This window comes from Bos indicus, chromosome 7 (genome assembly GCF_029378745.1).
Source record: "Bos indicus isolate NIAB-ARS_2022 breed Sahiwal x Tharparkar chromosome 7, NIAB-ARS_B.indTharparkar_mat_pri_1.0, whole genome shotgun sequence".
Taxonomy (NCBI): domain Eukaryota; kingdom Metazoa; phylum Chordata; class Mammalia; order Artiodactyla; family Bovidae; genus Bos; species Bos indicus.
Window position 1 is genome coordinate 5,479,948 of NC_091766.1, and position 21,236 is coordinate 5,501,183.

At 50.3% G+C, this 21,236-nt stretch overlaps 1 protein-coding gene across 5 annotated transcripts in view; it reads left to right on the plus strand.

Annotated features, from left to right (window-relative positions):
- UNC13A (unc-13 homolog A) overlaps positions 1–21,236 on the plus strand; it is a 69,483-nt gene that overhangs the window by 17,674 nt on the left and 30,573 nt on the right. For 4 of the 5 annotated variants that reach the window (XM_070792560.1, XM_070792556.1, XM_070792559.1 and 1 more), the window contains exons 8-18: positions 58–93; positions 3,344–3,551; positions 11,425–11,958; positions 12,467–12,575; positions 14,313–14,359; positions 16,177–16,255; positions 16,916–16,987; positions 17,276–17,495; positions 18,488–18,715; positions 19,915–20,056; positions 20,174–20,343. In XM_070792560.1, the coding sequence (XP_070648661.1) occupies positions 58–93; positions 3,344–3,551; positions 11,425–11,958; positions 12,467–12,575; positions 14,313–14,359; positions 16,177–16,255; positions 16,916–16,987; positions 17,276–17,495; positions 18,488–18,715; positions 19,915–20,056; positions 20,174–20,343 (1,845 nt within the window). The remainder of the gene's footprint in view (positions 1–57; positions 94–3,343; positions 3,552–11,424; positions 11,959–12,466; positions 12,576–14,312; positions 14,360–16,176; positions 16,256–16,915; positions 16,988–17,275; positions 17,496–18,487; positions 18,716–19,914; positions 20,057–20,173; positions 20,344–21,236) is intronic. The other variant, XM_070792558.1, reaches the window with a different exon arrangement.

The following is a 21,236-nucleotide window of genomic DNA, read 5'->3' on the forward strand; positions in this document are numbered from 1 at the left end:
CCCCATGCCTCCCCCTCTGTCTGCTCCCTTTTATTATTTCTGCCCTTCTCTTTGTAGGCAACTGGAATTATTTTGGCTGGGGTGAGCAGCAGAGTAAGTACTCAGCTTGATGTTCTGGGAGGCCACGGGGAGGTAGGCCCCTTGGAGACCATGAGGCCCCTGCCCCTTCGATCAGGGAAGCGGGGAGCCTGTGGCTGATGCATTGAGGCCAGAGGACCGGCAAGACCACTCTTGTGCCCTCTGCCCCCCCATCACTAACATCTGCTTGAGGGTCATGATCTGTCTCATGGGGAGTGGGTCCCATCATTCGGGTGGGGGGATTCAGCTGGGAGGAGTGGGCATTTAGACAGGAGACCTGCCTGTCTCCAGCTGGGCACTGTGATCTCCCTACCACCTTGCTCCCCATGTATAACCTCATTTCCTCTCCTGTGATTCCTTCCTCTTTTTGTCTCCCCATCTTCCTCCTCCACCCGGAGCCCTCCTCCAGCCCCAGTGTCACTCAGAAGCTGGTGGGTGGGGAGGGGAGAGGGTCTCAGACAGAGCAGCTGGGCAGAGAACCCCCCAGGTAGATAGCACTCTGAAGAACTCAGCTCCCAAAGCCCCCCCACCCCCAACACACACAGCTTCCTCCAAGTTGCCCCCAGGGAAAGGAAACAAGCCACCTCTCCCCAGATTAGAGGACTGTGTTCTCTCTAAGGAATAGCTCCCTTTTCCCCATGCCTTTCCCCCAGAAATCTAGCCCTCTAGTCTGACCATGTATCTACCTCCTGATTTCTACTCCATCAACTGGAGGCTCCTCCACCCCATCCCCACATCCCGATGGGCAAGTTCCACCCCACCCTCCCTTCAGGATCAGGAAAGTGTAAGTTACTCAGTTGTGTCTGACTCTTTGTGACCCCATGGACCATAACCTGCCAGGCTCCTCTGTCCATGGAATTCTCCAGGCAAGAATACTGGAGTAGGCTGCCATTCCCTTCTCCAGGGGATCTTCCTGACCCTGGAATCAGGAAAACTGTTTACAGATACAGCTGACCCTTGGACAACATGGCTTTGAGCTGCACAGGTCTACTTATATGTGGATTTTTTTCAGTAAATACTACTTCAGTGCTACACAATCCCAGTAGGTTGAATCCACGGATGCAGAAGTGTGACTATGGAGGGCCAATTATAAAATCACACGTGAATTTTCGACTGCCCAGAGGGTTGGCGTCCCTAGCCGTTGTATTGTTCAAGGGTCAGCTGTATTTTGACCCAAAAGAATTTATCAAAGCAAGTTGATCAGAAGCCAGTTTAGCCAAAATAGACATTTGGCAGACAAGAAGGCTTGGTCACAAGCAGTTTCACACAAACAAGCAATACAGTTAAAAAAAAGAAAGAAAAGACATTCTGGATTAAAACCAATTTAGCAAAAACCTGTAACAATAATTGGGTCAAGAAGAGCAAAGACGATGGGGCCCAAAGCAGATCATTTTGTCAAAACAAAAGTGGCTGAAAATGTCTTATCCAGAAGCAGGCAATTTGGTCAGAAACAATTTGGTAAAGAGCAGAGTCTGGGCAAAAGCAGAAAGAATCCAACAGAGAGCAATCTTCCCCTTAAAAACTGATAATCTGTCCGAAAAAAAATCAGTGTGGTGAACATGCACAGAGTCTCATGCGATTTGACTGGAAATATTTAAGCCTGGTCAAGGGCAGTTTGGTAGACTCCAAACCCAAATAACTGTGTAGAAAACAAGGTGGTGAGAGGGGCAGTTTGGTAGCCCTGCCACATTGTCCCCAGCCTCAGATGCCCCACTGCAGGCCTGAAGGCCCATCAGTTTCACCCTGACGCTCATACATCTAAGCTGTGGAAATTCACAGCTGTGTCTGCCTCTGACGCCCCACAGCAGGTGGCGGTGGTCGCACGGCAGGGACAGGATGAAAAGCTCGCCGGTCACAGCAGCCCACATCAAATGAGAGATCGGGAAGCCAGAGCTATGCTAAGCAAAGCCAGAGCTATGCTGCTAAAGCCAGCACTGCTGCTAAAAAGGACTTTAAGGTTTTTCTGGAGGCAAAATAGGGACTTAATCAGATAGCTAGTTCTAAGCAAAGGATGAAACTAATATTTTAATTGTTTACCATATTAAAAAAATTTGACCTTTTTTTAATATAAAGAAATAGACTCTATTAGAGGGAGAAGGAATTAGAAAGTTAAAATAATAAAGCAAAAAAAAAATCTAGGAGATGAGAAAAAATGTTTAAAGACATAAAAATAAGTATAAGCCAGGGACTTCCCTGGTGGCCCAGTGGTTAAGACTCTGCACTTCCAATGCAGGGAGTACAGGTTCAGTTGGGGAGCTAAGATTACAGATCAAAAAAAAAAAAAAGCAATATTGTATCAAATTCAATAAAGACTTGAAAAATGGTCCACGTTAAAAAAAAAAATCTTTAAATAAAAAGTATAACCCACCCTCTTGGTGTTTAAAATCACCAGTAAGTTGGTACCACAGCCTAGTGTACCATGGGGGACCCAATCAGGAAGTTAATTTGGGGCAGGCAGCTCACTTCTTTTCAGCTCAACTATTGCTTTCCAAATAAATTGAGTCTCTCCTGTTCGCACCACAATTTAACATCCTTTGAGACGGTTTCTTTTTTACTGAGAAAGAAAATCTGTTTTGTGTTTACTAAGGAAAGCAAACTGAACTGAAGTACTCTTTAATTCTTACTAAACACTTGGAGTTTGGCAGCCCTACCTTGTTCTATCTGAGCGATAGATTCTGGGCTTGTGATGGTGCTGCCAACCCAATAATCTAATCTTTCTGAGGGAGACAATACCTTGTCAGAGCTCCTCCCTATACATATGAGTTCAAGTCTGGGTCTGAAGGACATCAAGAAATCTCTGAAGGTTAAAGGGCATTTATACTCTACCTTGTCTTCCTGATCTCCCTCCAACTTCCCCCTAAGTGTCTGGGTGACTCTCATTATGGGAAACGCATTACCTGATGAAAAACCCATATTGTTTTCAGAGAGCCTGGACTGGTCCATTCTCACATCTGACCTGAAAGACACCTTCCAATTTGTTCCTGTCCTCTTCACATTGTAGGACCTACCCTTGTCCCCAGACTCTAGGTCCCATTTGACCCACATACAGAAAAGCAGGGTTTTCACCTCCTTTATTCTAAAACCTATACCTCTAGTAATATGACCCAAGATCCTTTATTCATTTTGGTAGATTCCTCTTCTTGGGTTAGCAGTCAATGAAGACCCTCCTAAGTCTGCAAGGCTGTGTTGGCCTCCACTGCGTGCTCACTCTCTCTCTCTCTGCCTCCCTTCCTCACTCTCTCCCCTCACCTCCTCTCTCTTTCAGATGATGACCCTGACAGCGCAGTGGATGACCGTGACAGTGACTACCGCAGTGAAACAAGCAACAGCATCCCGCCACCCTATTACACTACGTCCCAGCCCAATGCCTCAGTCCACCAGTATTCTGTCCGCCCACCACCCCTGGGTTCCCGGGAATCCTACAGCGACTCCATGCACAGCTATGAGGAGTTCTCCGAGCCGCGGGCCCTCAGGTAGTCACTGTGGGATGGAGGGTGTGTGTGTGTGTGTATGTGTGTGTGTGTGTGTGTCTGTGTGTGTGTGTCTGTGTCTGTGTGTGTCCAACTCTATCTCCTGGAGTGGAGAGAGGAATAGGAGGCTGGAGGGAGCTGGAGGCAAGTGGGTCTAAGGAAGCAGCATCCATGCTTTCTTGTAGGCACGAGAAATTTTCTTTACCCAAAATCTTACCAAGAAAACCCCGCAAGCCTGATAAAAAAGGGGTTTGCTTTGGTTGAAGGAGGAGAAGGAAGTCACAAAGCCCCTAAGAGTTTCCCCTGCAAAATGGGGCTCCTTGGCACTCCAATTCAAAGCCTCTGGTCCCTGTGTACTCTCTAACTGCTTAGGCGAGCAGGTGGATGAAGAGATGGGCATTACCAGGGATGGGGAGGGGATGAGGGTGGTTTGAAACACAGTTGTGCTAGAAAGACACCCAGCAAGTGGGTGGCTCGTGGTCCTGCTCAGCCTTCCTGGTGGCCCCTGACTCTGTGTTCCTGACCAGCAGGCATGGGCACTGCTAGTCAGGCATGGGCATGTGTGCGACTCTTTGAGACCTTATGGACCATAGCCTGCCAAGCTCCTCTGTCCATGCATTCTCCAGGCAAGAAGACTGGAGTGGGTTGCCATGCCCTCCTCCAGGGGATCTTCCTGACCTAGGGATCAAACACGCGTCTCTTACAAATCCTGCATTGGCAGGCAGGCTCTTTACCACTGTGACCAGGGTGTGGTGACTTAGGAGTTACCCCTTCTCAGCCCAGCCACCATCACTACTCTTTTCAAAGTAGGCTGTCCCCAGACCTACCTCATAGATTGGTCCCCTGGCTTACATGAGCATGGCGTGTTGGCCCTTGAGCCCAGGAGACTGAAACGTGTGCCTGCAGCTCCCCTCTTCACTGACTTGATCTCCCCAGTCCTGGTTTCTTAACAGCAGCAAACATGATATTAAACAGGTTGGATATTTGTAAAGTACTTTGGGTGGCTTCTGAAAGTGCTGTGTAGTGACTGTTAGGTAAATAACACAAATAATAGTATTCGGAGCTAACTGGGTGCCCAGCTCTGGTCCAACTTTTTTCCTTCATCATCTTATTTCATTCTCTGGGTGGGAATATTATTGACTCCATTTCACAGATGGGAAATCAAGGCCCAGAGGGGTTAAGTCACTTGCTTGAAGTCACACAGTTGGTAAATCATCATAAGGACAAGTATTTGTGGTGAACCTACTGGGTGGAAGCAGTGGCTTGGTGAATTACTGGTCATCGGTCTTCTTCTAAAATGTTTGATCCCCAAATAATACATTTCCTTCACTAAAAGATGGGCAGGATGAAAATTTTGAGTGTTCTCTACTCTCTTGTTGAACCTATACTTCTATTAATGCATGTGCGTGCTAAGTTGCTTCAGTTTGTGTCTGACTCTTTGAGACCTCATGGACCGTAGCCTGCCAGGCTCCTCTGTCCATGGGATTCTCCAGACAAGAAGACTGGAGTGGGTTGCCATACCCTCCTCCAGGGGATCTTCCTGACCCAGGGTTCAAACACACGTCTCTTATAAGTCCTGCATTGGCAGGCGGGTTCTTTACCACTATCACCACCTGGGAAGCCCAATTCTATTAATATGACCCCTCAGATCTCTGTAAGATATTAGATCAGGGACTTCCCTGGTGCTCCAGCAATTAGGACTCTGCACTTCCAATGCAGGGGTTGTGGGTTCTATCCCTGGTCAGAGAACTAAGATCCCAAATGTCTCATGGCATGTGGCCAAGAAAATTAAAAATAGAACATATAAATAAGTAAATAAATAAGATATTAGGCTCAGTTCACACATATACCAGGGCCTCCAATTTGTGTGAGACTCTGATATAGCAGCGGAGAAGGCGATGGCTTCCCACTCCAGTACTCTTGCCTGGAAAATCCCATGGACAGAGGAGCCTGGTAGGCTGGAGTCAATGGGGTCATGAAGAGTCGGACACAACTGAGCGACTTCACTTTCACTTTTCACTTTCATACACTGGAGAAGGAAATGGCAACCCACTCCAGTGTTCTTGCCTGGAGAATCCCAGGGACGGCAGAGCCTGGTGGGCTGCCGTCTATGGGGTCGCACAGAGTCAGACACGACTGAAGTGACTTAGCAGTTGATATAGCAGAGTTGGAGGTTAAACCCTATAAGATAGGTCCAGGACTAGGCTGGGGCAAGTGTGGTACACTTGAGGTTGCCTCAAGTACAAAATTTAGAGGGTGCCAAAAAACTCAGTCATCAAGATCAATATGTCAATGCAATATTTTAAAAATCAAAATGAGTCTCAAAATAGCCCATGACAAAAAATTCACCAAAATACATCTTCGTAAGAGTGAATTTTGTTGTATGTAAGTTACACTTCAGTGAATTTTCTAAAAAATCCATGCTGAGGAAAATACACAGTTTAAGTAAAAGCAGGAGCTGAACCTGCACTCGAAGGACTCGGCTGCACCTGCCTCATCCTGTCTTGGTTCTGCCATGTCTATAAGCAAGAAAAATAATGCTGGTTAATTGAACACTTATTAAGTGCTACATTTGTTTTGTTTTATGAGACTTCCCTGGTGGTCCAGTGGTTAAGAATTCACCTTGCAGTGCAGGGGATGCAAGTTCAATCCCTGGTCGGGGAACTAAGACCCCACATGCCTCAGGGCAGCTGTGGAAAATGAAGCAGAGAGATTAAGTGACTTTCTTAAGATCACACAGCTAGTAAGTGACTGAGCCAGAATTTAAACCCTGTCAGGCAGACTTCTGAGTCCATGACCACAGACACAATGCCACACTGCCTATCAGCCCTAAAAAGACACCTGGGAACCCACATGCCGCAAAGTTAGCCTCCCAGGGTCCTATAGCTGGACAGAAGTGGTGTTCTTTCTACATCAGCAGCAAGGACACCCACCAAGGAGATGGTCCATTCTCTCTGCTCCCAGCAGCGTCTTAGAACCACCCCTGGGTTGACCACATTCTGGCTGATTCATGTTGATGTTTGACAGAAAACAAAATTCTGTAAAACAATTATCCTTCAATTAAAAAATTCAGGGACAAACCCTGAATTCAAAAATTCAGGGGCAAACCTGGTATTAAACATAGCCATCCAGCCTCCTGAATGGCAAGACTTCTCAACTCTTGACAAAAACGTTAATGATGCAAACAAGTGTTTACATCCTGGTTGAGATTTGGAGAAACCCTCAGAATCACTTTATTTTGAATAAAGCAGTAAGAAAAGAAATCTTAAATGGTTTCTCTTTGTGCCATCGAAGTAAATGAGCTTTCAGGGTTGTGCCATCCAACATGGCAGCCCCAAGTGGCTTTTTAAAGTTAAATTTTAAATGCTGAGCACTGTGCTTTATCGCTCAGTTGTGTCCAACTCTCTGCGACCCCATGGACTGTAGCCCACCAGGTACTTCTCTCCATGGGGATTCTCCAGGCAAGAATACTGGAGTGGGTTGCCATGCCCTCCTCCAGGGAATCTTCCCAAGCCAGGGACTGAACCCAGGTCTCCCACATTGAGGGTTGATTCTTCACCATCTGAGCCACCAGGGAAGCTCAAATTTTAAATAATAAGTAAAACAAAAGTTCAGTCCCTCCAGCATACTGGAAGCTTTTCAAATGCTCAACAGCCATGCACGTATGGCTACTCTGTTGGATAGTATGGACAGAAAACGTTTCCATTGGACAACACTCTAGAGCGTTTGGGTAGAACATAAGTTGGAGAAAACCTTGATAAGCTCCCTACTCAGTCTTTTTTTCTTAACGTTTATTTTCTTATTTCTGGGTTTGCTGGGTCTCCCTTGCTTTGCATAGGCTTTCTCTAGTTTGCAGTGGGTAGGGGCTAGTCTCTTGTAGCTGCGCTCTGGCTTCTCATCGCGTTGGTCTCTCTTGTCACGGAGCACAGGCTGTAGGTGCGAGGGCTTCGGTAGTCGTGGCAAGTGGGCTCTAGAGCGCGGGCTCGGTAGTCGCGGCACGTGGGCTCTAGAGCGCGGGCTCGGTAGTCGCGGCACGTGGGCTCTAGAGCGCGGGCTCGGTAGTCGCGGCACGTGGGCTCTAGAGCGCGGGCTCGGTAGTCGCGGCCTGTGGGCTCTAGAGCGCGGGCTCGGTAGTCGCGGCACGTGGGCTCTAGAGCGCGGGTTCTGTAGTCGCGGCCAGTGGGCTCTAGAGCTCGGGCTCCTTAGTTGTGGCGCAGGGGCCTGGTTGCTGCACTACATGTGGAATCGTCCCAGACCAGGGATCGAACCTGTGTCTCCCGCCTTGGCAGGTGGGTTCTTATCCACTGCACCACCAGGGAAGTCCTCCCTACTCACTCTTTAGCACCATCCAGTACAATGTTTTGTGTTTTTTTTTGCAGGTATTTAAACAAGTTTTATGTTAAACTTCTCTATGTTTTGCACATACCATAGAAAGTTCAGATAGTTTATAGATGACATGTGTTAGAAGGAACTTTTTCCAGAGTATTTTTGGATGCAACTAGGGATTATCATAAGAAGTAAAGTAACTCAGAAGGAGAAAACAAATATTTAATATATGATATCACTTACATGTGAAATCTAAAACAAGACACTAATGAACTTGTCTGTGAAACAGAAAATTTCAGGCATAGAGAAGAAACTTATGGTTGCCAAAGGGGAGGGGTTTGGGGGAGGGATGGGGTGGGAGTTTGGCTTAGCAGATGTAAGTTATTATATATAGAATAAATAAATAACAAGGTCCTACTGTACAGCACAGAGAACTATATTCAATATCTTCTGATAAACCATAATGAAAAAGAATATGAAAAGAATATATATGTATAACTGAATCACTTTGCTGTACAGTAGAAATTAACACAACTTTGTAAATCAACTGGACTTCAAAAAAGAGAAAATGAGATTGAGCATTTAGTCCAACCTCTTTATTTTTTAGGTCCAAGGAAATGAAATGACATACTCAAGGTAAACCGCTTAGTGATATAAGAGGGAGTAGAATTAGTCTTACCCTGGATTTACTCTAGTATCCTTCATTTAACTCCTTTGTGTGTGAGCCATCCTGAAAACAAAGAATTAGATCCCTTTCAGTTTGTATTAGTGACTTCCTTATTCCAAATATCTTCAGAAGCATTCCTGTCTCCCTAACAGCCTCTCCTACCATTTTTTCCACCACTAACATTTGTAAAGCATCATTCACTTGCATATTCAAACTGGCTCAGACTCATGCAATTATTGGAACAAAGTTTCAACATATGGGAAACAGCTGAAAGGAGAGTAAGATATCAAATATAATGAAAATATGAGCTCTTTTAGTAGGTGGAAGAGTCTTCTCTTAGAGGAAAAAAGCAGAAGAGTGCCCTTCTTACAGATAGGGAAACTGAGGCTCAAAGTGTAGGAGCGAGTTGCCTGGGTCTCAAAGCAGGGTGTGCACAGAGCTGGTCCCGGACTGGCTCCCATTCTGTGTGCATGGGCTTGTCTTGTCCTTCTCCAGCCCTGGGTGTACCTGTATGTCCCAGGGAGAGTCTGTTTATTGTAAGCATTCCTGGGATGGAATTTGGGGTGGGAATGGAAAAGAGGGAGCCCTCTCCACTCTCCCCATGAACAGGTCACACAGCAGAGACTGGGTGCATAGGCAGAACAGCCTGACAGTGACTCAAGACACCATCCTGTGCCACCTTGGTCTTGCTGCCCAGTGTGGGCACTGCGTGTCCCCAGAGGAATAGACATCCCATCCTGCAGGTCAGGGCTTGGCTTAAGGGAGGGACACAACTGGACACCCTGGTGGTGGGAAAGGGCCAGGTGGGCTTCCTGGAGGAAGGTGCCCGGGAGCTAGCCCTCGAAGGATAAATGAGGAGTCTGAGGAGAAGAATTCCAGGCAGAAAAAACAGCTCAGCTAAAGGTAGACTTGGCCAGATCATACAGGGAGGTTCTTGGTGGCTAACTCAATGGGATCCAGGAGAAGCGTCTGGGATCAGAGTTGTGTTGGCTCCCGAATGTCAGAGCTGGGGTGGGAGGAGTCTTGGGCACCATCAGTCCCACCATCTTGTGGCCTGGAGCGATTTACATGGTGCCTGGTGTCACAGGAGGGAATTTCCAGACCTGTGTGGGGACCCCAGTCCTAGGCACACTCCTCACTTGGGAACCCAGAATGTGCCGGAGTGGACTTTGGGAGTATTCACCAGCAGAGGGAGTTGGGAGTCTGTTCCAGCCCAATAATACCTGAGGATTCCTCCATCCTTGCTGTCTATAAGGACAGGCAATGAAAAGCAGTCAACCACACACATAGCTGAGCAAATAAGGATGGGGCGGGGGGTGGGGGTGGGGAGAAACCCCTGTTTGATTCCTAAAGCATCCCAGGGGCTAGTTGAGAAACAGGATCCTAGTCACTGAGAGTGGAGGAAGTGTTTAAGACAAGGAACGCTGTTTATTAAGTGTCTGAATGAGTGGTTAGAAGGGGCCTGTGTGTCTGCCCTCACGATGTTTTTTCCTGGTTACATTGAGTGTGATCCAGGGTGCATATAAGGAGCATATAATGTGGATGGGGGTAGGTTTGACCTGACTAGAGGTTGAAGGAGACTCAACTCACCCAAAGAAGTGCTATTTCAGTGGGCACCAAAGGAATTTTCCAGGTAAAGCAGGCAAGGAAGGAGGTTCCTGGGGGAGCACAGCAAGTGCTAGGGCCCAGTTGCTGTTTAGTTGCATTCTGCTCTTTTTGCAACCCCATGGACTGTAATCCGCCAGGCTCCTCTGTCCATGGTATTTCCCGGGCTAGAATACTGGAGTGGGTTGCCACTTCCTTCTATAAGGGACCTTCGTGATCCAGGGATCAAATCTGCTTCTCTTACATCTCCTGCATTGGCAGGCAGGTTCTTTACCACTGGTCCAGAGGTGGGAGCGGTTTAGGGTGTTGGAGGGACAGTCGGGAGGTCAGTGTGGCTGGAGCAGGGGGAGAGAAGGGAGGATGGAGGCGGCTGAGGGTAGGGAAGTTGGAGGGCCTGGGCCACACACAGGTGCAGAGATGGCATGGGGTTTTAGAGAATCTGCCTGCGATGTGGGAGGCCTGGGTTCGATCCCTGGGTCGGGAAGATCCCCAGGAGGAAGAAATGGCACCCCACTCCAGTATTCTTGCCTGGAGAATCCCTTGGACCCAGGAGCCTGGTGGGGTACAGTCCACGGGATCGCAAAGAGTTGGACATGATGAGCGACTAACTTTACTTTTATGGTCGAGTTTGGAACAGAGGAGGTCTGTGATTGGGTTTATGATTCCGATAAACCCATAGTGGCTTTCATGGAAAATGTTAATGTCCAGGAGAGAAGTGGACATTGAGTAAGACAGCATCTAATGGAGATGGCAGAGCCTGGACTAACGTGGGGCCCAGGATGCAAGGAAGTGGATGCATTGCACATATGTCTTTGAGCTGAGGGGGAGTCCTGATGAATGGAGGGGGCTCAGCAGGGGGAGAACCAGGCTGAGGTGGGGGTAGGGGAGACATCAGGAGACAGGGGCAACTATGTTTGTTGCAGGAGGGCTAGGTCTCCAAGGGGGCTGTGGCAGGGACACTCATTCGGGGTCCTCAACATGTGGGTGAATGCCTTACAGTTTCCACAGTGCCTGGACAGGCGCGCAGTAGGGCACTGATTTTGTCGTCAATCTGACTTTATTGCCTGCCCCCCAAGATAGTCAATGACCTAAGAACAGGTGTTTTGTCTCTTTGGTTCACGGCTGTGTTTTCCTGGTGCCCAGAGGTGCTCCACCAATGCTGGGAATAAAGGGAATGACCAACCCAAAGAATGACTGGGTGAGGGAACCTGTGTGACCAGGGCTGGGACAGGCAGCAGCTCTGAGCTCCAGCCCCTGAGCCCTGGCCCAACCCTGTAGCCCCACAGGCAGCAGCCGCTACGCCTCCTCAGGGGAGCTGAGCCAAGGCAGTTCACAGCTGAGCGAGGACTTCGACCCGGATGAGCAGAGCCTGCAGGGCTCTGAGCTAGAAGATGAGCGGGACCGGGACTCCTACCACTCCTGCCACAGCTCGGTCAGCTACCACAAGGACTCGCCACGCTGGGACCAGGACGAGGACGAATTGGATGAGGAGCTGGATGAAGAGCTGGATGAGGACCTGGAGGACTTCCTGGAGGAGGAGGAGGAGCTACCTGAAGACGAGGAAGAGCTGGAGGAGGAGGAGGAGGTGCCAGATGACATCCGAGGCTATGCCATGCGAGAGGAGGTGGCCGTGGCCGAGCCCAAGGACTTCAAGCGTGTCAGCCTTCCACCTGCCGCCCCCGAGAAAGAGGAGCAGGCCCCAGCCATGCCCACTGAGGCCCCTGACGTACCCAAGGTGGCCCCTGAGCCAGCCGTGCCTGAGGAAGTGCCTGCATCTGAGCAGGAGCCTGAGGCCCCCAAGGCTGAGGAGAGGTAATGGGAAGGGGTTGAAAGGTATCACAAGGTTACAGGGTCAGTGGTGTCATGGTAGGGTCAGTGCAGACCTGGGGAATAGGGAGGAGGGCTCTCACAGAGTCATGGGTCTAGGATGGGATAGGAGGGTCTCGGTGATCAGAAAGGGCTCAGTGGGGTCAGAGTGGGTCAAGCAGGGTCATGAAGGAGTCTTGGGGGTTGTGAGGGGCTGGAGGGCTTTCCAGGGTTGGAGGGGTCACAAAAGCATCAGAAGAATCTTGGGCAGATAGGATTACAAAGTTACAGAAGGTCCAGGAAGGTGGCAAGGGGACATAGGGGGACCCAAAGGTGTCAGAGAGGTGATGGGCATGTGGGAAGTGGGGAGGGAAACTGAGGATGGCCGGAGGGTTGTGGGTGGGTGATTGTATCTCTGAAGTGCCAGGGAGGCCATGGAGGGCCCAGCATCACTTAGACAGTGGAGGGCCAAGAGAGTGCTGGCCCTGGAGCATCATGAAACCCTTTGCCTCAGTTTCAGGCCACGAGAAGATGAGGAAGGCCAAGAGGGTCAGGACTCCATGTCTAGAGCCAAGGCCAATTGGCTGCGAGCCTTCAACAAAGTGCGGCTGCAGCTACAGGAGGTGAGTGGCAGCAGTAGCCTGGCCATGCCACGCCTCATCCACACCCACGACCAGGCTGGCCACGCCCACACCTCACCTACACCTGTGACCAGGCTGGCCATGCCCGTTTCCCCACTCCTTCCAAGCCCCAATCTACTACTGTGGTCCTTTCCCTGGCCCTGCCCACGCAAGCCCATGCCACCCACTTCCCCCTTCCTTAGCCCCACCCACGCCTGCCCTGGCTTCAGCCCCACCATTCCCAGCTCAGCGCCTGCCCAATCTGACTCCTCCCTGGCCCTACCCATGCCTACCTACTCTCTGGTGCAACCTGCTGCCTCCACCAAGCCCCAGTACAACTTCCCCAGGGCAGCCCTGGATTTCTAAGTGGGGAAGAAGGAGAGGTGAAGTAGAACCTGGAGCTGAAATTAAGCTGAGAGCATGGCTATGGCCAAGTTCAGGGGCCAGGTTCACGGACGGGGATACAAGCCAGAGATAGGAATGGACACCAGGGTTAGGGCAGCAGCCAAACATTAGTGTTCAGGGTTAGACTTGGTGTTAGGGGAAGAGGTCAGTGCTTGGGGTCATACTGGGTGTCAGTGTTGGGATTAGGGAAAGGTCTGAAGTCTGATCAGTATTGGAAAAGGAATTAGATGAAAAATAGAATTAATGTCAGGGTCAGGATAACTGTTCTAATGGGCAGCAGGAATGAGGCCATTCATTCACTGCTTTATTCATTCAGCCTTCTCTGGGCTGGGGACAGAGCAGTGTTGTTATCCAGAGCGACCTCCCAAACTGGGGTGAGGCTGGCAGGAGGAGGAGATCCTAAACAGACTCCCAAAGTCTCAGACCATCAATTATCAGAGCTACAAAAGTTTCAAGTCAAATTTCTTATCAGTTGTGCAATAGAATTTTCTTTTACTATACACTCCCATGGCTCTAGATTCAAAGAGTAGCAAAGAATATGCTGTGAAAAGGCTATTGACTAACTTTCCCTAAGTCAACAAATGAAATGAAAAAATGCAGCAGCTACCCTTGTAATGAAACTAATAATATGACAAGAAAAAATAAACATGAGTGGGACCTCTGGGTTTCATAGAAGGGGCATAAAGCTAATCTGGCAATTAGGAAAACTTACGGAAGGAGATGATACTTAAAGTGAAGTGATATTCAAAGTACTTTAACAGTATTTCAGGAGAAAGTGCCAGACCATTCTCCCTGCCCTGCTCGTCGCCCCCTCTCCCTGACCCCATGATGCCACCCTTTAGTTGCATGGCGGGAGGTGTTGACTTTGGGTCTAGCTGAGACCTAAATGATAGATGGAGGCTGGTTGAGAATGAAGATGGGAAAGCATACAGAGAGGTAGTGCAGCTTGTACAAAGGCCCTGGGGCATGAGATCAAATAATCAGGTGACATAATCAAATGACAGGCTCTTATGAATGTTGAGCCAGCTTCTAAGAATTCCAGGACTATAGAGCATGAGCTGTTGCTTGAGATGATGCTCAAAAAACCCTCCATTTTCACAGACAAGGGGACTAAAGTTCACTGCAGTTGGTGGCAGAGAGTATCTCCTTTCTTCTCATTTTACAGATGGATAAACTGAGGCCCAGAAAAAGTCAGTGAGCTCCCTAAGGATACACAGTGAGGACTAGGACCCAGGCTTTGTGACTCCCAGCGCAAAGGGGAGACGGTTGTGGGTGTGGTACCTGTGCTGCCCTGGGAAGGGGCAACCACACCGACTCTATCTATCTGTCCTGCAGGCCCGGGGAGAAGGAGAAATGTCCAAGTCCCTGTGGTTCAAAGGCGGGTGAGTAATGGATCTTGGTGGGGAGAAAGAGGAAGTTTTGAATCCAGAGCCTGAGGCTGGTTTGCACCATAGCCTCAGCCCAACCAGAGCAGGGAGAGATTCCATTTAGACAGGAGACAGATTGAGCATGAGTGAAATAATGTAGCCACTGTCATAAGACACTCAAGTCCAGCATGAGCCAAAGATAGTAACACATCAAATCCTCACAATGAACCCATGGGGGACCCACTACCCCTATTTTACAGACGAGAAAACCGAGTCCAGAAAGGTCTTGCCCAAGCCACTCATATAATTCAAGACCGTTTCCCCCTAGACAAAATGTAAGGTAAAGAAGAAATCCACTTCCTGCATGATACAGCTGCAACCTTGGAGTGAATTTTTTGCTTCAATTCTGCATTTCTCAGATTTTTGCTACAGTTGCTGGCTGTTTGATGACACTAGTTGTTCTTACATGGAACATTTTTCATGTCTAGTTTCTTAAGTTACTGATTTTCCAGGGTGCTTTTTCAGCATTTGTGCATTCCAGCACAATTCAACCCTTAATGCCTGGGGAGATTAAGTGTGGTTAGAGGATGTGCAAGATGTTTGTAAATTACACTAATATTTTAAATGGCAGCTGGAGGGTTACTACTTTCCCTTGTACAGACTTTGAAGCTGTGACTCCCAGGTGGGCAAGTGTCCCAGGTGGGGAGCCCTGGAAGCAGGGTCTGAAAGTGGGGCTCCTGTGTGCATGATTTATGCAGGAAGCGCTCTCAAGAGTGCTTCCCTCACAGGCAGGGCCAGGCAGGGGAAGCAGCCAAGCAGAGACAGAGTTCAGACGTCTCCAAGCCTCTGTCTGATCCTTCAGGGAATGCTGGTACATGAATAGCACCCCAGGGCTTGTCCTGGTGTCATTGGCCGCAGGCATCACTCTCATTGGCCAGTGGGAACATTCAGGAGAGTAACCACAGCTGAATTGTCTCCGGGATTAGTCTCTCAGTAAAGTGAATTTGGACTTGCCGCCAGGCATCTGCCACAGCCCTCATTCCAATTCACCAGCTATGCCAAAGCAGCAGAGAGGAAATAGCACACATATCATTTCCTGTTTCCTCCTTCCCATGGGCTTTGAAGTCCCTTCTTCCAGGATAGACTTTAAATATGCACATATATTTCCAATTTTGAGCATAAAGTTTTCATTGATTTCTTAAATATATTTTTATTTAGATTTGCCTTAATTTGAATTTTCATTAAATGTGGGCAACTGCATCTCCCCATTCCTCAGACCAGGAAGTTGAGGCCCAGTGTCTTTGTTTCTTAGGGCTGCCGTAACAAACTGCCACGAACGGGGCCCTTAAAGCAACAGCATTTATCCTCTTGTGGTTCTTGGAGGCCAGAATTCCAAAACCAGCGTTGGCAAGGGTCATACTGACATCTGTAGGGGAGAATCCTTGCTTTTCTAGCTTCTGGTAGTTAGTTGTTGGAAGTCCCTGGTATTCCTTGGGTGGTAAACGAGTCACTCCAGTCTCTGCCCCTGTTATCACACCACCGTCTCCTCCTCGTGTGTCTCTCTTCTTATAAAGATACCACTTACATTGAATTAGGAATGAATCCTACTCCAGTATGATCTTGCCTTAACTAATTACTCCTGCAATGACTCTGTTTCCAAATAAGGTTCCATTCTGAGATACTGGGGGTTAGGTCTTCAATGTATCTTTTGAGGAGACATAATTCAACCCTTAGTATCTGGGGAGATCAGGTATCCTCCCCAGGGCTAAGATAATGTCTGTTGAAGGAAGGGGGACTTCCCTGGGCCCTTGACGTTCCTGGATGTCTTGCAGCCCTGGCGGTGGTCTCATCATCATTGATAGCATGCCGGACATCCGCAAGAGGAAGCCGATCCCACTCGTGAGCGACCTGGTGAGTGCCTGTGCCCTCCCCTCCCCCAACAGAGCAGCCCTGCCTCAGGCAGTGCTCAACCTGTACAACTGCCCATGGCAGACCTGGGGCTAGGGGCTGGCCAGGCATTCTCTGAGACTAATGTGATCTGATTTCTATTCTGCGTGCTGCCTGGACACTTCAGGCCATGGTGAGTGACGGTGACCCAGGCCCTTGAATATCCTCCCCAGGCCCCCACCCCGCACTGGGATCTTCCAGCTGGCCCCCAGCACATGGGTTCTGGGGAGGGAGCCTTGCCATGTACTACATACAGTTCACTGGTGGGAAGAAAGGAGGTGACTCCCCACTTTGGTTCATGCTGTGGCTGGTGGTTTTGTTCTGTGGCTGGTGACCACGGCCAAGTGTAGTTCCCTAGTCTGGTCCATTGTGGTGAGGGATGGCTGAGTCAGAGATGTGGAACTGCTCCCCTTCCAGGGTCTCTTCTAACCTGGAGCTTCTGTTACTTCCCCAATTTTTTTTTTTTTTTTGCCATTTTTGCTCTCACTGCTGTGACCTGTTTCCTGTTTGTGGCTGTGACCTGAATCGGTGGTTGGTGGCCTCAAACCGTGGATTCTGCCTGCGGTGATAACCCTGGGTGTCAATGGACCCTTCTGACTCCCTCGATGACTTCCCTGTTTCCAGTCCCTTGTCCAGTCCAGAAAAGCAGGCATCACCTCCGCCTTGGCATCCAGCACTTTGAACAACGAAGAGCTGGTACGTGGGGCTCTTTTCCCCAGATTGGAGGGTGGACTGGGCTGGGGGTTCCTGGAGGAAAGGAAGTGGGGTGTGGCAGAGACAGGCACTCCTCACTTTACAGAATTCGACAACACAGCAGCATAGTCTATACACAGAAACCGTGGATTCCTACAGTGTGGAGGTGGGGGAGGGACGGGGACTTTACCGTACTCAGCAAGCCGAGGAGGTGGAAGGCGGAGAGGGAGAGGGAAGAAGCCAGTGCCCCCAGGTTAGGGCTCTATGTCACATGCCCTGCTTCCCCCGCAGAAAAATCACGTTTACAAGAAGACCCTGCAAGCCTTAATCTACCCCATCTCGTGCACGACGCCACACAACTTCGAGGTGTGGACGGCTACCACACCCACCTATTGCTACGAGTGTGAGGGGCTGCTGTGGGGCATCGCGCGGCAGGGCATGCGCTGTACCGAGTGCGGTGTCAAGTGCCACGAGAAGTGCCAGGACCTGCTCAATGCAGACTGTCTGCAGCGTGAGTGCTGGACGCTGGCGGGAGCCGAGCGGAGACCAAGGGGAGGGACTGTTAAGGATGGGGCGGGGCTCTGACGAGTGGCGGGGCGGGGCGGAGCTATGCTGCTGGGAAGTGTTGGGGGGTATTGGGAAGGGAGAAGTGCAGGAGGTCCTAGAGGGGTGGGGCAGGACTCAGGGAGGAGCTAAACGGTACACTATGGAAGGATGCGCGTGCGTGCTCGGTTGTGTCCGACTCTCTGTGACCCCACAAACTGCAGCCCGCCAGGCTCCTCTGCCCATGAAGATTCTCCAGGCAAGAATACTGGAGTAGGCTGCCATGCCCTTCTCCACGTTTGGCAGGAGGGTTCTTTACCACTAGCGCCACCTGGGAAGCGAATAAACTGTACAAGGGGTGGGCTTAATGGGAGGTAGAGGTTTTTTCACGGAGAAAAATGGATTATGGTTAGGGTTAACTCAAAGGACAGAGAGGACTCAAGTTGGGCAGAAGAGTAAGAGAAGGGGGGGTACTGGGCGAGGGCTGGGGTCAGAGCAGGAGGGGACTCCCGCGGAGAGGAGGGGCTAAGACAGAGGGTGGGAACTTTAGAGGGAAAGGCCTGTTTGGGGGAGAATTCAGAGAGCTGGTAGGAGCTCTGGTATCTCTTGAGCGCTTCCCAAGTAGCTCAGTGGTAAAAAAAAATCTGCCTGCCAATGCAGGAGACTGGGGTTCGATCCCTGTGTCTGGAAGATCCGCTGGAGAAGGAAAACGTGGATTGCCACCCACTCCAGTATTCTTGCCTGGGAAATCCCATGGACAGAGGAGCCTGGCGGACTACAGTTCATAGGGTCTCAAAGAGTCGGACACAACTGAGCACGCACTCTAGCTTGGGGGCAGTGACTCACCTGAACCCCGTATCCGTGACAAGGGACGAGGAAGCCCTGGAATGAGAATCAGGGCTGTCGCTTCTGGGAGGGGGTGCACTGTGTAAGATGACGCCTGTCTGCGTCCATCCTCAGGGGCGGCGGAGAAGAGCTCCAAGCACGGGGCGGAGGACCGGACGCAGAACATCATCATGGTGCTCAAGGACCGCATGAAGATCCGGGAGCGCAACAAGCCCGAGATCTTCGAGCTCATCCAGGAGATCTTCGCGGTGACCAAGACTGCACACACGCAACAGATGAAGGCAGTCAAGCAGAGCGTGCTGGACGGAACATCCAAGTGGTCGGCCAAGATCAGCATCACTGGTGAGGCCTCGGAGTGGGGGAGGGGCTGCCACGGGGTTCCATCTTAGCCTCCTGCGGTCCCTCCCACGCTCCTTCCTTCCCTTTGCTACACATATCTGAGGGTTTCCCTGACTTTCTCATGGCTGTGTGTACATGTTTGTGCCCACAGTTGGGCATATCTCCAAACGTGTGTGCATGAAACGGTTTCTAGGTGTATCTCGGTTGGTAGACGCTAGAACCAGACCTGAAGAAGAGATGAGGGCAAGCAGTTTATCTGGGAGGTGAACCCAGGAAGCACCCAGGAATATTGGGAAGTGACACCAGGAGGGAATAAGTCCTACCAACTGGCTCTAGTGGTAAAGAACCTGCCTGCCAATGCAGGAGACATAAGAGATGCAAGTTTGATTCCTGGGTCGGGAACACCCCCTAGAGGAGGGCATGACAACCCACTCCAGTATTCTTGCCTGGAGAAACCCATGGACAGAGGGGATGTAGGGCTACAGTCCTGGAGGTCTACAGTCCATAGAGTCGCAGAGTCAGATATGACAAGCGATTTAGCATGCGCGCGGGGTGCCACCTAGCAAGCGATGTAGTGGACACATGCAACCACTAGGGGACACTATTGAGCTCCCAGACCTGAGAGGTCCTTCCCAGGGGCTGGGGCCTTGTAGTGTTTATCCGTTCCTCACCCTCCTTGGGATTTCCCGGGAAACAGATGACAAGATGAGGATTTCAGGGCAGATGGGTATCCGGGATGCTGTCCCAGAAAGTCCCAGTGGGAGATGGAGACTTGGATGGAGTGGGAGATGCCAGCAGGAAGGATTTAAACAAGTAGTTAAGCAGGACTTCCAGATCCTCCCTCAATTTGGGAGCAGGGAGGTAAGAAGCTCAGAGGAGGATGCCAATCGGGTCATACTGTGGGCAACTGACGGCTCAATCCTTCTGGGGACTTTATGGGGGCTGTGTAGAGCATATGCATGAGAATGACCCGCCCCAGGGGTGACCATGGGGCACCTTCACCTTCACCGGGTGAGGTTTCCCCGGGTTGTTAAAGCGCGAGCACGTCGCGCATGCGCAGTGGGTATGCTTACGGCTCCTGTGGCCAGAGCAAAGCCCTCAGTCCTCGTCACAGGGGTTCCCTGCGGAGCCTGTGGGCGTGACTGTTCTTGGCCTGCCTACTCCTGGAGCCCACATTTATATTTGTTTTGTGTGTCTTCCAGTGGTCTGTGCCCAGGGGTTGCAGGCAAAGGACAAGACGGGATCCAGTGACCCCTATGTCACCGTCCAAGTTGGGAAGACCAAGAAACGGACAAAAACCATCTATGGAAACCTGAACCCCGTGTGGGAGGAGAACTTTCACTTGTAAGTGTCTGGCTGGGGCCCCCCATACGGAGCTTCCTGTGGGGGCAGCTTAAGGCGGCGGGGATGGAGGGGGGCAGCTTCAAGAATCCTGCCCTGACCTCCTCCTCCCCTCTGCAGTGAATGCCACAACTCCTCAGACCGAATCAAGGTGCGCGTCTGGGATGAGGACGACGATATCAAATCTCGCGTGAAGCAGCGGTTCAAAAGGGAATCCGATGACTTCCTGGGTCAGACGATCATCGAGGTGCGGACACTCAGTGGCGAGATGGACGTGTGGTACAACCTGGGTGAGCAAGGGTGGGGTTCGGTGGGGGGCAGGGGAGGGGGAGTCCCAGACGAAGTGGGGAGCCTGGCTGGAGGGAAGAGACAGTGTCCGGAGGAGTTAGTCTAGGAGCCCAGTCTAATGAAGGGGGCAGGGTCAGTGGGGCCCCATCTGATGAGGAAGGCAGAGTCTGTGAGCCCAGTCTGAAAAGAGCAGGAAGCCCCCAGGCTGAGAGGGTGAGCAGAACCTAGGCGTCTCTTAGTTCAGTTTGGGAGATTGAGGGAGGGGCAGAATCTCCATATCCCATTCCGATGCGGGAGGCACAAACAAGACCAGAGGATCCTAGTGCAAGGAGAGAGGCACAGAGCCAGGCATCTAAACTAAGAAGGGGAATTGAACTTTGAGAATCCAGCATAAGGGAAGAGGGAAGAGGTGGATTTGGGGATTCCTAATCTGAGAGCGGGAGCCATAAACCCAAGAACTCTAGGAAGATGAGTAGGATCTGTGAGCCCAAACCAAGGGCAGAGGAAGAACCCCAGTCTGAGAGGGGTGAGCAGAGTCTTGGAACTTCTTAGTTTGGTTAGAGGAAATCTAGATCTCCCATTCTGATGGGGGAGCCAGGAAGCAAGACCTGAAGATAGTAGTCTGAGGAAAGAGGCACAGATCCAGGAATCCTGTCTAAGAGGATAAGTAGATTCTGGGGAGCTTGATCTGATGAGGAAGACAGAGTCTGAGAGCTCAGCCTCAGGAAGAAGCAAGGCTCTGAGTATAAAGAAGGAGATGCAGACCAAGGCATTTAATCTGGGAGAGGAAGCAAGATCTGGGATCCTAGTTAGAAGGCAGACACAGGGCTTAAGAATTCTAGTCTAATGGGAGAGACACAAGTCTAGGGAGCCAATCTAAGGAGAAACTCCTAGG